Genomic DNA, 15,706 nt, shown 5'->3' with positions numbered 1-15,706 from the left:
GCCCTGTTTTGGTTTCCTTGCTAGCCTCTACTCCTTTACCTGATCTTTAAATGTTAAGAGTTCCTCAGAACTCACTTTTCTCCCCCTATACTGTCCCCCAATAGGGAGGGGGTTTAACTGCTCTCACTGCTTCAATTATGACTATCAATACACCAATATTCCAAAATATTTTTCTGCAGTCCAGGTCTATCTTCTGAGCTCCAAAACCACAGGCCTAATTGCCCCCTGAACATCTCTAATTGAATACTGATAGGTTCCCTAATTCACTAGCACCTAAACTGAACTCAGTGATTTCCTCTCAGTCCTGGCCCCTTATCACCACCTCCTCTTAGATTTCCTAACTAAGTAAATAGCACCACCATCCATCCAAATGTTTACGCCAAAAAATCTAGGCAACAAACATCGTAGACAAATCTCTCTCATATATCTTTTAAATTTGTCTATCATCACCACCACCACTAAATCTAGTCCAAACCACCATTACACCATCTCTTACCTAGGTTCCCTGGGTCCTCTTTACACCCCAATACCTGTTCCAGGCAAAAGACAGTCAAAGGACTCTTAAGGGGCCTGAAGCCCTTTGATCTGCGAGGTCCACTGAGATTTATTATTTGTTTTTTTCACCACTTTGACATTTGCACTGATGGTTCAAAAGCAATGATGAGTAAAACTGCTGGTGCCTTAGCAGGTCTCAAGGCAGTGGCACCAAATTATACTAGTACTTATACTGCTTATTATCACACAAAATACTAGTTTGACTTAAGAATGTCCTGATGAAGCAAGAATACCTAAGTTTATTAAATCTCAACTGCTGAGGTCAAGTCTTTTTAATAGGCTGTGTGACAAAAATGGAAAGTATGTATACAGTATTGCTGCTCAACATCAAAGTACAATGGTTGATTGATGAAAAATACTTGTGTGGCTTGCTGCAAGCTAAATTACCCAGTTTTTTCCAAGAACATTGTTTCCCCTGTAAGAATAACCGACAAACTGTGGTTATTCAAACATGGGTGTCTGGCAGACAGCTCCTCAAAAATGAATGAAACAAGCCTGGCTGCTCATTACATTAATTGGTCTTTTAGAAATACTTCCACTGAGTTAAGCAGATCTTTCAAATGTGGACACATTACATTATACAATACAGTATATAAAAAACATACATACATACTTGTTAGTATCACCACAGCCTTCTCAACACGGTGACCAGAACCCTCATGTGGCTGCATGCTCTGAAGGCCTCCTTCCTGAACCAATACCTGAACTAAGATGTTCCCACAAAGAAGACCCCTGACCTGCCAGCACTGTGACTCAATCTGCCAGCCACCAGGAGGGTCACACATTGAGCTGCCACTTCTTCTGCAAGCCCTAATATGGCCCATGAGCTCTGAAGGGCTCTTGTCCCCTACCAGTACCTATTCTCCCAATGCATACCCACACCTCTGCTGCTGATTGCCTGAGCCTCTGCCTACCCAGCAACTCCAGCTAGCCCAAACCAGCAAACTTCTCTGCTATCTAGTGGGCCAAACCACATATTCTCCAATAAGGTATAAACCCCTTCCAAGTCTGTCCTTCCTCACAGTTGATAATTACTTATATTAAATTTCCTCTGTTTAACCTATCATGTGGTTTCTATCTCCTGACTAGACCCAGACTACAACATACTAAGGCACTGTACTTCACACATATTTTCCACGTATGTCTCCATTACCAAACTGTGTGCTTTCTTTAACACAAGGATGCTATCTTAGGCATCTTTCATTTGTCAGAAACATGCAAGTACTCAATAAATGTTAAATGAATGGAATAGTGTTGCTGAGAGATTCATGTACCAGGTAGAAAACTGGACTAGATTACTTCTGCCTCTTCTAATCAGGAATTTCTAGAATTCTATGAATCCAGAATGCTAATCCTCTAAAAATAGGTAATCAAAAAGACATGCGGGAACCAGGATAATGGTAAATGAAACCAGGAAAGCATGTTAATTTATGTTATCACACTTCTGAAATGAGCTGGTAACAACAGATATCCTTCTGATCAATTACTTAGTGGAAGATCCAACAGGTGATTCAGGCTCTGAAAAAAGAAGCTGAGGCCTGCTGTTTTATATGGGAGGCAGCTGAGGAAAGGCATACGCAGGCTCCCGGGACTGCAGACCCTACTATTCAAGGCTAAATGGCTGCTACAAGATTAGGCAACACACTGTCCCTCTCACTACAGACGTCACAAACTGTTGGCCCACAGATATGTTCTGGTTGTTCAACACAAAGTTTTAACATTTTAAAATTTAATTGCCAAAATTTAAAAAACAGAGGATTTTCACATAAGAATCCAAATTTCTAACTTCTCAAAATAAAAATCAGAAATTTTACAATACCAACTTCATGCTTCTGTTGTAACTTAGTAGCACCTACCCCCCTTTTTTTTTTTTAAAAGGTGACCGGTAAGGGGATCTCAACCCTTGGCTTGGTGTTGTCAGCACCACGCTCAGCCAGTGAGCAAACCGGCCATCCCTATATAGGATCCGAACCCGTGGCCTTGGTGTTATCAGCACCGCACTCTACCGAGTGAGCCATGGGCCGGCCCTGCACCTACCCCTTTATATGGGGCATGTGCTCTACTGTTTGCCACAACTCCCATCAGTTAGTTTCATTTCACTTATTTATGTTGCCTCTCTGGTCCCTGTAAGTATGAGCTTGCAAACCCTGGTGTAACAGGTTTTACAAGCATAAGCTTTTGAACCACAGATTTTTGTTCATGTTTCTCTTCCACCCCTTAGTAGGTAATGATACTTAGTAGTGGGACCTTGGCCAAGTGGATGATAACAGAACTTACAGAAACAGATATATTAAATTATTAATGTAGTTTTAATAAAAGTCAGATTTTTTAAAATGTCAATTTTATTAATGACATAATCAAGCTGGGAAAGAGAATGGCATTGGGGGGGAGGGGGAAATGTTGGTCTTGAAATCAGAAGATAACGGCTCTAAAACTAAGTTTCCTCATTTAGAAGGCAAATTGAACTTAGGCAAATTACTTAGATTTTTAACCTTATTTTCCTCATCTGTATAAAGGGAATTTAAAACTCTCTTCCCTGCCCACCACGAAGCAATGTAATGAAGTAAAAGAATTTTGTTATTTGTAAAAATGGAAAATTCCAGGTTTAAACAGTAGATGAAGAAATCACCTATAAGGAATATCAGTACTAACAACTGGCTAGTAAGCAGGCTTCAGATAACTAAAATATGACAGAAAAATACACCAGACTGAAAGAAGGCGGGGGAACATCCAAAGACTGGAGAAGTAAGTACTATAGGCCTACGGAACACCCGAAAGAGATGGTATGATGGTATGATGGTATCTCTGGTGTCCAGACTCAGAAAGAGGGCTAGGGTAAGAGCCAGCTACAGTAGCTGCAGGGCAAACCTAAAAACTTTCCCTGCTCAAGGACAGAGGCCTGGGGGGCTGGCCGGTTAGCTCAGGTGGTTAGAGCTCAGTGTTATAGCATCAAGATTAAGGGTTTGGATCCCCATATAGGCCAGCCACCAGAAACAAAACGAAAAAAGGACAGAGGCCTGGAGAAAAGATTAGGAAACTGTTCTAGAAGGCCGTGTAATCCCAACAGACCTGGCAACAAGATTAATTTATATCCATGGCTGACTATAGTCAAGGTATTGTTTCTGTCTCTACTAGAACCAGGCTGGACAGATTTCCAATAAAGAAACTCTGACCTTGGGTTTTGTTTTTGTTTTTGTTTTTTTAATACATTGCCATTAAGAGAGTCCAAGAAAACACAAAAAGAGAAAACAGATTCCTATTTAAGATTTTTTCCCCACTCATTGTAAAGGTTGAGAAAACCAGAAAAATAATACCTATTATTTATTTATTTATTTATTTTATTTATTTTTTTTTTTTTGTCGTTTTTTCGTGACCGGCACTCAGCCAGTGAGTGCACTGGTCATTCTTATATAGGATCCGAACCCGCGGCGGGAGCGTCGCTGCGCTCCCAGTGCAGCACTCTACCGAGTGCGCCACGGGCTCGGCCCGAAAAATAATACCTATTATTGATGAAGGTGCAGAAACACATACTCTTCTCATTCACTAGTGATAAGCATGTAAACTGGCACTAATTGCTAACATAACAAACATACTTCACATTGCCTGTCCAAAATACTATCCATGAAATGGTCAGTTCTCACTGTCCGGTTGCCTCCTTGGCTATAGCACTGAAGCAAGAGCCAATCCCTTGGCAGGACAGTGACCGACAGCCTGGTGAGAAAAGATACACTGGGACAATTAGACTCATCTCTCAGGAATTTGTAATCAGGACAGAGACAGACAGAACCAGAAAGGTGTTAAGAGCTAAGCTAGGGGCTGAGGTTGCTATTTGGGGCCATGTACAAAGTACGCATGCAGAAGAGGCTTGTCTGCCATGAAGTACAGGGAGCAGAAGGAAAAGGGGGCAGAAATCTGAATAGTGTTTCCTGAATTCTGGCCCAATGCCCATTTTCTTGAGAGACAGCCAGATTTCATTGACCTGGGAGCTCTGTATTATTACAATAAATCTTTCTTCACTTGAAGTAGTGGGCATCTGTTTCTTGCATCCAAAAGGGCCTAATCTAGAAGAGAAATTAGCAATAAAAGCAGTGCTGAAACCAACCGACCCTTGGACAAAATATGGAGGTTGGTAAGTACACAGCTGTGGCGTGGAATAGTAGGATCATGTTAGGTAAAGGTAATCCTAAGATATTTATGTACGATGTATACACATTATAAGTAAACTATTTCATTGCTTACCCAACTCACAGCCCTTTCCAGAGTCCATGGAAAAGAGAAGATCAGAAAACACAGACTTGTGTCTCTTCCAGCAAGATAACTGGACCAGCAATAGATACCTGACAAATCCAGTCAAAACAGCTTAAAACAATAGGTGCAAAAGTCACCTAGAGGTACAGTCTTAATTAGTGACTATATTGAGCATTATACAAAATGAGTAAGTAAAGTAGGCTGTAGAGATAGAAGACTAGTGTAGATGTATAAAAAGACACAGGGATAAAGAGATCAGACAGCCTTCAAGTGAGAAACAGAACAGCCACCTCTGGAGTAGAAATTCTGGTTCCTATGAGATCTGACTATGCTTTCTTTCATTGTCTTTGGATATCTGGAAACTACATCTTTTTTATATGAGCGAGTTTTGTTCCTTATAGTCCAGGGTAAAGACAGGAACAAACAGTACAATATACAGTAAAAGTATAAAAATAAAAGTTATGATGGTGGTGGAGAGAACACTTTCAACCCAACAATTCTATACAATGATAAGCTTGTACAAAAATTTAAATATTAGCACATACATAGTAGCTTTATTTATAGATAGAGAAAAGTTGGTAACTACCTCAACATTCAAAGGTCTGTTAACAACCATGATGCATTCATACCGGCAATACTGTGCAGCCATCAGAAGCTGTAGAAAGGTATAGGTATTCCTTTCTATCTGAACTCGTGCTTCCTGACTCAGAAACCAAATAGATTCATATAGCAAGGGATACTTGTATTCAGTGACATGGAAAAGATGTTCATGATATATTAAGTGAAAAAACGGTTACAAAACAATATATATTGTGTTTTCGTTAAACGTAGCACATTTGCATTTATTTGTATATACATATAAAAATGAAACTTTCTTTTTTGTGGGGGGGGTCTTTTTGTGACCGGCCGCACGGCGCTCAGCCAGTGAGCGCACCGCCATCCTCACATAGGATCCGAACCCGCGGCGGAAGCACTGCCGCGCTCCCAGCGCCGCACTAGTGCGCCACGGGGTCGGCCCTAAAAATGAAACTTTCTGTGTTCTCTGTAATGTTCTCTTTTTTGGTGATTCTTATAAACAATAAAAACTCTCCCAAAAAATTAAATACAGATTCTCTTTCAGAGACTCCAAGGTAGAATTCCAGCCACCAAATCCTGGCTCTACTGTAGAACCGAACAGTAACGTGGATAAAAAAGCAGTCAGGAAGGAAAAAAGAAAGGGTGAATGAAATGACCCAAGGTAAAGAAGGGGGCCTGGGGCTTTCCACCAGTGGAAGGCCCTACTGCCTAGTAACTGCTACTCTCTAAATTCACTCTAGCCAAGCCAGTCTCTTCACTGTCTCCCACCTCTCATGTTTCTACTATGCTGTTCACTCTAATTCTCTAATGTTGACTGTTCTCCATCATGCCCTCTGTTTAATAGCAATTCAAGTCTCAGTTCCTTCAGAAAGCAGTCTCTGGATATTTCAGGTAACAGTAATTTCTCCCTTCCTTGGAAATAGGTATATTTCCAAATTCAGAGATCTACTTAAGAGAGTTCCTCAAAATCTGTTTCTAGTCAGTACACTGGAGTGCCAGCTCCAGAGCACCAAAGAGCAATTCCCCACAAGTGAAATCACATAAGATCAACATGTAATCAATGTCTAAGATGTATCCACTTCCATAAAGATATCTTGAGTATAAATTTGGGAAGCAAAAAGATAAATGGCAGTTTAAAAAAAAAAAAAAAAAAAGCAGAAATCAAATAATTTGTGTTGTACTCCATCTAAAGACAGAATAAGAGGACATTAGGTTAGTGAGGCAGACAGTGTAGGTTGGTTCACTCACCACCCACTCCCAAACACTTCTCTGTTCCCTTCTTTACTGTTTAAGCTGTAAAGCTAAAATACTCCATCTTTCAGCCTTCTTAAAGCTAAAAGTGGCCACTGACATTTTGGCCAAAGAGCCAAAAGGTCCTGGGAAGAGCTTTTCTTCCTTTTTGCCATTCCCTCTGCTTGGAACATGAACATAATGCCTGGAGGTGCAGCAGCTACTCTGCAACCAAAAGAATAAAAGCAAGATGGAAAGAAAGGAGAAGCCTGGATCTGCTGAGATTGATGCTACACAGTCCCAATATGCCCACCTCCAGACTTCTTGTTATATGAGAAAAATAAACCCCTATTTGTTAAAGTCACTGTACAGCAAGTTTTCAGTTCTTGCAGCTGTAGGTATTCCTGACACAGTTACCATAGAGCTCAGAATAGTGGTTCTCAACTATCTTTCTTCCCCAACATACAAGTATGAAGGATAAAATACATTCTCTTCATTAATAGTAACTCATTACAGTTGTGCTTCTCAACCTAGCAAGCATCAAAATGTGGAATGGGGGCAGAGAAGACAGTGACCCTGAATTTTGGTTAGTACCAAAGCAATCTCTCTTGGTAAGCACATGTCTGGGAAGCAACTCAATCTGGTCCTTCCAAAAATACAACAAGGATTCTTTGTTCTGATGCCAGACAAGCAAAATACATTCTACCCAAGTTGCTCTTTTCTTTCAAAGTCAATTCTTCTTTCAAATTGTATTCCCTCTTAGGTAATTATTAGGAAATTACTTCAGTAATTATTAGGAAATTACTTCAGTGATTATTAAATTACTTCAGTAATTATTAATAAATTACTTAAGTAATTATTAATAAACCCCTCAAAATAATCACTCTATGAAAAAAATCAGGGTATTGAACCCACAGAAATAAAAACCAAATTTGTTTCCAAGGCATTTATATTTACAGGTATTCTACTACTTCATTTATCATGGTTATAAAAACTCTGGTAACTGTGGAATTATGTACAGATGTGCTCTTTACAGTTATATATAAATTTCCATAACAACTTATTTTCCATCAGAGATAATTTAACTTTTATATTATTAATCATTGTCTTTCCATGCATATTACAATTGTTTTTGATAGTTTCCTACTGATTCCCTGCATTTAGGAAATACAGGCCATCTTCACGTAGGCACATTTCCACAAATTATCCACAAAACGTATTTATACTCAATTTTTAAAACATCATTGTATATGTTCTTTCAATCTATTAAGCTATAAATTTGGGTTAAAAAAACAAAATCACTAGATATTTTGGAGACGTAAAAGGAAATAAAAGACCTTTCTTATATACAATCAATTTAGCTGTTCTTTTTCAAAATTAATGCAAATTCATCATAAGTGAAGGGATAAAATAAATGTGAACGAAAGACATATGGTACTACGAAAAGGACCAACCTCTCTTAACAAACATATCGATACAAATTGCTATAATTAAACATGCAAGGTAAAGGATATTACTCTCATTTTACTGAACTGTTTATTTTTAAATGGCAACCTAATTCTAAGATGGGATCTTCTAAGGTACTCCAAAATATCTAAATCTCACAATGCACAAAAAAAATACTGCATATGGCTGTGTAGAATATTTAAATTCATCAAAATCTACAAAAAATCACAAGAACAATCCTCTTAATTAAATTAAATAATGCAAGAACAAGATTAAAGAAAAGCCTCCTCCAAAACTGACTGCAATAAATTTGGCATTTAATTTCTTTTCATGTAGTTTTCACTAAAGTTTGCAAAGAATAATCACTCTTCCAGGCAGGTCTATCCTTCACTGGTCTGGTTGAGAAAATTACTGAACTGTCAAGACTTCTATCCAATGCCCTGGAGGTCAGCCATGTTCACTCTTCTGAGACCACAGTGAACGGTTTGACCCTAATCAGGTGTGTGTAAATGTCTGCCAAAAGTGTTGGTGTGCAGGTCAGGGCAAACCATGCCCAGTACAGGAGAACAACTAAAATCAATGGGCCCTATTCATGATTCCCATTCAAAAGATGGCATAAGGAATAATTGTAAACACTGTTCACTTGAAAAAGTAAAATATATATTTAATTGGTGTAGAATATCATCAGTCAGGTTTTTCTAAAAAACTGCATTTCTAGTTTCCTTGAGGAAAAGTTATTGCTTAATTAACTCAGATTTCTAAATGAGAAGTTATGGTATGGGCTTACATTTTCCTCAAACAAAAGTTGTCCCAAGATGAGTTTTTAAAATGGTAGAGGGCTGCCTGGTTTGCTCAGTTGGTTAGAGGGCTACTGGTTTGGATCCCCTTACTGGCCAGCCACCAAAAAATAAAATAAATAAATAAAATGGTAGAGATATGTATAGATGTATCTGTTGCAACATGGTGGAAATAAATTTAAAATTTCTTCGGCTCAGCTTGACAAATTCATTTTAATTAGAAACTAAACAAACCAAAGAAAGTGTAAAGCAACATTACCATACTTGGTGCCTCCAAGTTTAGGTACATTGAAGAACTTCTTATGCGAACTGTCATTTAATGTTTCAATAAGGTACTCAAAGGCGTATCCTGAAAAAAGGATATACTTTCATTAAATACAGCTACAAAGTATCTTACTCAAAGTAAAAATACCTAGAAATCAGGTTTGTCCAATAGAATTTTCTGCAGTGATGGAAATGTTCTATATCTGCAACGTCCAATAAGGTAGCCAGTAGCCACATATGGCTATTGAGCACTTGAAATGTGGTTACAGCCACATACTGGGAAACTGAATTTTAATTTAATTTCAATTAAAGTCACATGTGGCTAGTGTCCACCATATTGGACAGTATAGCTCTAAACCATGAACTCTAGTCATGTAAAAATTGGTAATATAATTTACTCCCGAAATGAGTTAATAAATATCTGAAAGGGCCAATAACATTGACTTAAATGATGTATTCGGATATTTTGGAAAGACATATCCTGAAAACAACATAAGTATATACAGAATAATTTGAGAACTCCACAATTATGTGAGAGGGATTGATTTTTTAAAAAAGAATCAAAAGACGGATTTTTACAGAGCACTCAACATCAAAGACAAAATCAAAACCAAATCAAAAAACTTCTCAGGTAAGACCTCGATAGGACTGAAGACTGAAGGTAAAAATGAACAACAAACTAGCTGGTAAATTAGCATATTCTCTCTATTAGAAACATGTCCTTCTGGTTTTGCACGAACTGAAGCTGAACTACAAAGTCAAAGACCTAGGGGTCTCATTTGAATGTGCCCCAGTTCCTAATGTTCTTGGGGAAAGTGGCAGGGAAGCAGACCTGAGGTTGAAAAGAACCTTCAAATCTTTTGCGCAGACTCATTGCGGTGGGTGGCAGGACCCTCAACACTGTCAGGGCCTTCGTTCAAAATGAGAAGAGATACGCACAGCTCACTTCCAGAACTGACAGTGTTTTTTCTCGTTTTTGTAGAGGGGGTGGTAGGGAGAATAGACTGCATGCTGCAAAAAATAGTCGGGGAACTGGCTGACTAATGTTCATTCGGCCTTGATCGCCCCTCATTCTACTTCCAGAGGCAGAGAGGGAAGGGCTCGAGGCTGGAGAGTGGAATAAACAACTAGCTGCGTGACATCCAAGCAAGGAGACACTGGCCCCCCCATCCTCACCGCTCACAAATGGGGGGCGGGGAGGGGAAGATGGTGGTCCTCTCTCTGCCCCTGGTGTTACTGACGGGGGGCCAGAAAGCAGCTGGCAGCAAGCGGCGGCCACCAGGATAAAATGTGTGCGGGTCAAGGCCAGCGCCGAGCGGACGGCCCTGCTGGGGTCGCGCTGGGGGATGGGGGTGGGGACTGGCTTCCACGGCCTAGACGCAGAGAATGCGGCCCAGCAGGCAGGCCCTGAGGGAAGCACTACCCGAGCCCCGAGGGCCCCGGGCGCCCGCCGAGCGACTCCAGGCGAGAGAAGCAAGGAACACGGTTCCCGGGCAGCGCGCGTTTCCAAAGGCCAGACCCGAGTTAGCGGCCCGAAACTGACCTGTACTTGGGGCGTCCATAGCCGGAGACCATATTATCCCTGCGGGGAGGGGACCGGCGGGGGAAAGAAGGGGAGGCCGGGAGGGGAAGAAGGGGGTGGAAGACAGGCCGACTGGGAACGGAGGAAGGAAGGAAGCAATCTCGCGCAAACACCGCGAGAGCCGCAGAGTCGGCCCCGGTCTGCGCTCGCGGGATTTGCTGCCTAACTCCCGCGAGACTTCCGGACGAAAACAAAGAGGAGGGGCGGAGCTAGCCAGAAGGCGTTTCCTTGCGCAGTCGCCGTTGTCCTCGCTAGCGGGGCGGAGCGCTAGGAGGCTGTAGCGTAGGCGTTACTAGCTTGGCCCCCACAGCGATCCGTTACTTGCGGCCTAAAGGCCAATTTTGGTTCTGAAGAGTGGCGGTGTGTGGGGTCCTGCGAGGTGTCTTCGGAATCGGAATTCTTAGGAAAAACAATTTATGGAGAGACGCTTTCCCCTAAAAGGAAAGCTATACATTAACCTGTCTTGTGGGTAGCCCACACGCGTGTTCTCTTGAGGTGGCTAGACTGATGTGGCAAGTAGGAGGCGCTCCACTGATTGTTGAATGCATTAACTTCTCCTTTTCTGCTTGATTCCTTTCCAGTAGCGGTTAATCATGCTTAAATCTCTCCGTCCCTCCTCAGCTCCTCCAGTCCCTACATTTTTCTCCCCCTGCAGCCTTATCTCCTGGTGGCAGCCAACTTGCCAGAAAGAGTTGCTTGCACTCGTCCTTCCCCTCCCAACTCCTTATCCCTGGCTTTCACTCCCAGAAATGCCTCTGGCCAAGGTCAGCCATAACTCCACTTTATAATCTCACATTTCTTAATCCTTACTCTGCTTACAGTCTTCCCCTTGTTGAGAAATAGGGGTACCTTTCCACCAGTTTCTGTGACCCCCAGACTATTTTTTTTCCCCCTACCCCTTAAGGGTGCTCCATCTCAGTCTCCTCTGCAGGCCCCTTCCTCTGCCAAGCCATTATATGTACTGGGCATTAAATGCACCCCAGGGCTCTAGCCTTGCACTTCCTCTCACCATTTCCCCTGCCCCATCTTACTCTCTCCTTTGGCTCCAGTTATACTAAATATGTTGATGTTTCCCAGTCTACCTGAAACCCAAACCCATCTCCTAAGCCCAGAGGTGTATATCCTAGTACCTGTTGGATGCTTCCACATGCCACAGACACTTCAGACTCAAAATCTCCGAAACTGAACTCATTTCCCCCTTTAAACCCACTATTCTTTCTGTATTGTCTGTATTAGTGAATGGCACCACCATCCGCCCAGTTGCCCACGCCAGAAACCAACACATTATCCTTGACTCCTTCACCCTCTTCTAATCAGTGACCACAAGCCCTGTCAACCCAAACCCCAATATATTTCCTCTATTTATTCACCTTTCTATATTTTGTAATGTCTCCTTTACTATCTTGGTATAAAATTCATAGGCAATATAACCTACACAAAAATAGTAATCCATATAATGCCCTAACTGTAGTATACATAAGAAAAAAAGGAAAGTAATTTATTACAAAATAGGTCCAGGGTTCAATCCCAGTTCTGGTCAGCTGCCAAAAAAAAAAAAAAAAAGAAAGAAAACAATATGTATTACAATATATAGGGACACAGGCATGTCTATATTAGATGACATAATGCAGTAGTCAGGTGCTTGCATCTACGTATAAGTTTGGTTTCACAGAACATAAGATAATATTAAACTCAATATGGTCAACACTTTTTATTTATTTCTGACATTTCAAAATAAGGATTAAATATATACATTTTTATCTTTCTTTATGTATTACATATTGCATGCATAAATATACATACCATGAATGCATATATGAGGGTACTTCAAAAAGTTCATTTATTTGTGTTATCTTTTAATTCCATTTTTCCATGAACTTTTTTTTTTTTTTTTTTTGTCTTTTTCGTGACCGGCACTCAGCCAGTGAGTGCACCGGCCATTCCTATATAGGATCCGAACCTGCGGCGGGAGCGTTGCCGCACTCCCAGTGCCGCACTCTCCCGAGTGCGCCACGGGCTCGGCCCTTTCCATGAACTTTTTGAAGTACCTGCATATGTAATAAATGCACATATATATAATATATACATATGTATTGTGAATAATCAGCTCGAATGGCGACTAATAAAAATATATTGTGTTGGTGACTCAAATATTGGAAATGTCACTGTTGATGGGAGATTGTCTGAAATGGTGAATAACTCTTGGTAAAGTTCCAAATAGAATAAAATACAATCTTCCCTCTTTTTAATCCAATAGTTGTATTCCTGGAAAATTCAGTGTATATTAAAATACACTAATTACTTTGTTTTTATTTGTAAATGGGGTTAAGTTCTAGGCTCAAATAATTTTCTTAATTTTTTTTTTTTTTTTTTGGCAGCCAGCCGGTACAGGGATTAAATTCTGGACCTTGGTGCTATCCACACCATTCTCTAACCAACTGAGCTAACCAGCTAGCCGTAGGCTGAGATAATTATAAATAAATTTGTCGTTATTTTTATGGTTGTTTGTTTACCTCCTGAATATCTGAGAACATGTTCAATGGGGGATCTTGTTTGAATTTGTTGTGTGATTCTATCCTGCGGAGTGCAAGCAATCTAACATTCATTAAATGCCAGAAATGCCTCTATCATGGTGACAACCAAAAACACCCTTCTGTTTTCCCAGTGGCCTGCTTCCATTGAGAAGCACTAACTTAGATCACTCACAGTGTGTCCCTTGGTGGCTAGATGCATTGCTTTTTTTTTTAACAATTTTTTTGAGATTTAATTCACATACCAAAAAACTCATTTTTAAACCTTTTTATTTTGTAATATTGTAGATTTACATGCAATTGTATGACATAATAGAGATCCCATATAGTGTATTCTTCACCCAGTCTTCCCCCATGTGACATAGTACAATATCTATATTAGGAAATTGACATTGATACAATCCTTCCATCTTATGCAGATTTCAGCAGTTTTACATGTTCTCTCTTGTAGTGTGTGCATGCCTGCATGCCTGCGTGTGTGTGTGTGTGTATTTAGTTTACATGTATAGATTTGTGTGACCAACGCCACAGTCAAGATACAGAACATTTCCAAGGCTCCCTTGTGTTGCCCTTTTATAGCCACATCTTTCCTAATCAGCTGCCACTTCCTCATTCCCTACCCCATACTCCCCCAACCCCTCACTAGAATGACTATTTCTGTTCTCCATTTTGAATGTTACACAAATGGAATCATGCAGTATATTTTCACAATACGTTATTTCACGTTATGTTTCCAGTGAGATTTTTTGTACTCCAGTGATATTTTACGCACTTATTTAGATCAGTATCCTGGGCAATGTCCAGTCTGGTTCATCTCTTCTTTTTTAACTAAACTTTTTATTTTGGAAGAAAACTCAAGGATACAGAAAAATTGCATGATAATTACAATGAAGTTTCTTATATACTTTATCTAGATTTATTTATTTATTGTTAATATTTTGCCACATTTGCTTTCTCTGTATATATATCACATATTGCATGACAAGATCCTCATTATTTCATATTCTAATTCTTTTCCTGAGCCATTTCAGAGTAAATTTCAGAGATTATGACCCTTCAGCCCTAAAAACTTCATCATTTATCTCCTAACAGCAAGGACAATCTCTTATACAACCACAGTGCAAGGATCAAAGTCAGGAAACTGAACAGTGATACAATACAATAAATTGTATTAATACAATTCATATTCAAATTTTATGAATTCAAATTATCAAATTTATGAATATGAATAATCCATATTCAAACATTGGTAAATTTATAATCTATATCCCAATTTTGCCAATTGTCCCAGTATTGTCCATTCTAGAAATTTTTTTCCCAGCCCAGAATCCAATTCAGGATCAAGCCATTGCATTTGGATGTCATGTCAGTTTAGTCCCCTATAATTTGAAACAGTTCCTTAGCCTTGCATTTTCTTTTATGGTATCAACATTTTTTTTAAGAGTACTGGCCCATTATCTTTCAGAATGTCCTTTTTTTTTTTTTTTTTTTTTTTTTTTTGTCGTTTTTTTCGTGACCGGCACTCAGCCAGTGAGTGCACCAGTCATTCTTATATAGGATCCGAACCCGCGGCGGGAGCGTTGCCGCGCTCCCAGCGCAGCACTCTACCAAGTGCGCCACGGGCTCGGCCCTTTCAGAATGTCCTTTAATTTGGACTTGCCTGATTGCTTCTTCATGATTAAATTTATATTATGCATTTTTTTGCAGGAATACCACATAAATGATGCTGTGTCCTTTTTATCATAACAGGAGGCACCTGATTTCACTTAGTTCCTTTTTTTGGTAACTGAGCCACCTCTTAACTTAAAATCAGAGCCAGGGTTTAAGCCTAGGTTCATAGGACTTTAGAGCCAATGTTTTTACTCATCCACAGCTCTGTGATTAGACATGGTCTCAGTTACCGCAGGGAGTAGGTTTGGAGGCTCCTATAGACTTTCTGAATCTTCTCAGTATGACCTCTCAGTAACCAATCTGAGTGCTGCCATGTTCTTTTGATTTATGTTTTAGTTCTACACAGAGAAGGCCTATTTGGTTATTGATAATTCCAAAATAAATGCCATATCTTAAAAAAATCAAAACCATGATAAACAAGAACGCCTGCCATTCTGTGGCTCACCCTCGAAGGCACTGCTGAGCCTGATCGTGGGTAAGATAACAGCAGTCAGCTGCCAGCCCTCAGCATGTTAAACCAAAGGGAGCCATTCTGTACACAAAACAGGTAACTCTGTGTTCTGCCCGTCTAGTTAAGAGGAATATAGATAAAAGATTTTTCATTTTGCCAGTAAGAATAGACCACACATTTAAAGTTTTTATTTATTTATTTATTTATTTTATTTTTATTTTTTTCATGACCGGCACCCAGCCAGTGAGTGCACCGGTCAGTCCTATATAGGATCCGAACCGCGGCGGGAGCATCGCAGCGCTCCCAGCGCTGCACTCTACCGAGTGCGTCATGGGCTCGGCCCACATTTAAAGTT

At 40.1% G+C, this 15,706-nt stretch overlaps 1 protein-coding gene across 1 annotated transcript in view; it reads right to left on the bottom strand.

Moving 5' to 3' along the window:
• The window catches only part of IREB2 (iron responsive element binding protein 2), a 42,902-nt gene extending 32,110 nt beyond the window's left edge, over positions 1-10,792 (bottom strand). Inside the window, exons 1-2 of the mRNA XM_063089346.1 lie at positions 10,660-10,792; positions 9,112-9,201 (exon numbers count right to left, since the gene is read on the bottom strand). Coding sequence (XP_062945416.1) covers positions 9,112-9,201; positions 10,660-10,678 — 109 coding nt within the window. The 5' untranslated portion in view covers positions 10,679-10,792. The remainder of the gene's footprint in view (positions 1-9,111; positions 9,202-10,659) is intronic.
• Positions 10,793-15,706: the final 4,914 nt, after the last annotated feature.

The sequence above is a fragment of the Cynocephalus volans genome, chromosome 3, assembly GCF_027409185.1.
Source record: "Cynocephalus volans isolate mCynVol1 chromosome 3, mCynVol1.pri, whole genome shotgun sequence".
Lineage (NCBI taxonomy): Eukaryota > Metazoa > Chordata > Mammalia > Dermoptera > Cynocephalidae > Cynocephalus > Cynocephalus volans.
This window is presented reverse-complemented; position numbering and strand designations above follow the sequence as displayed.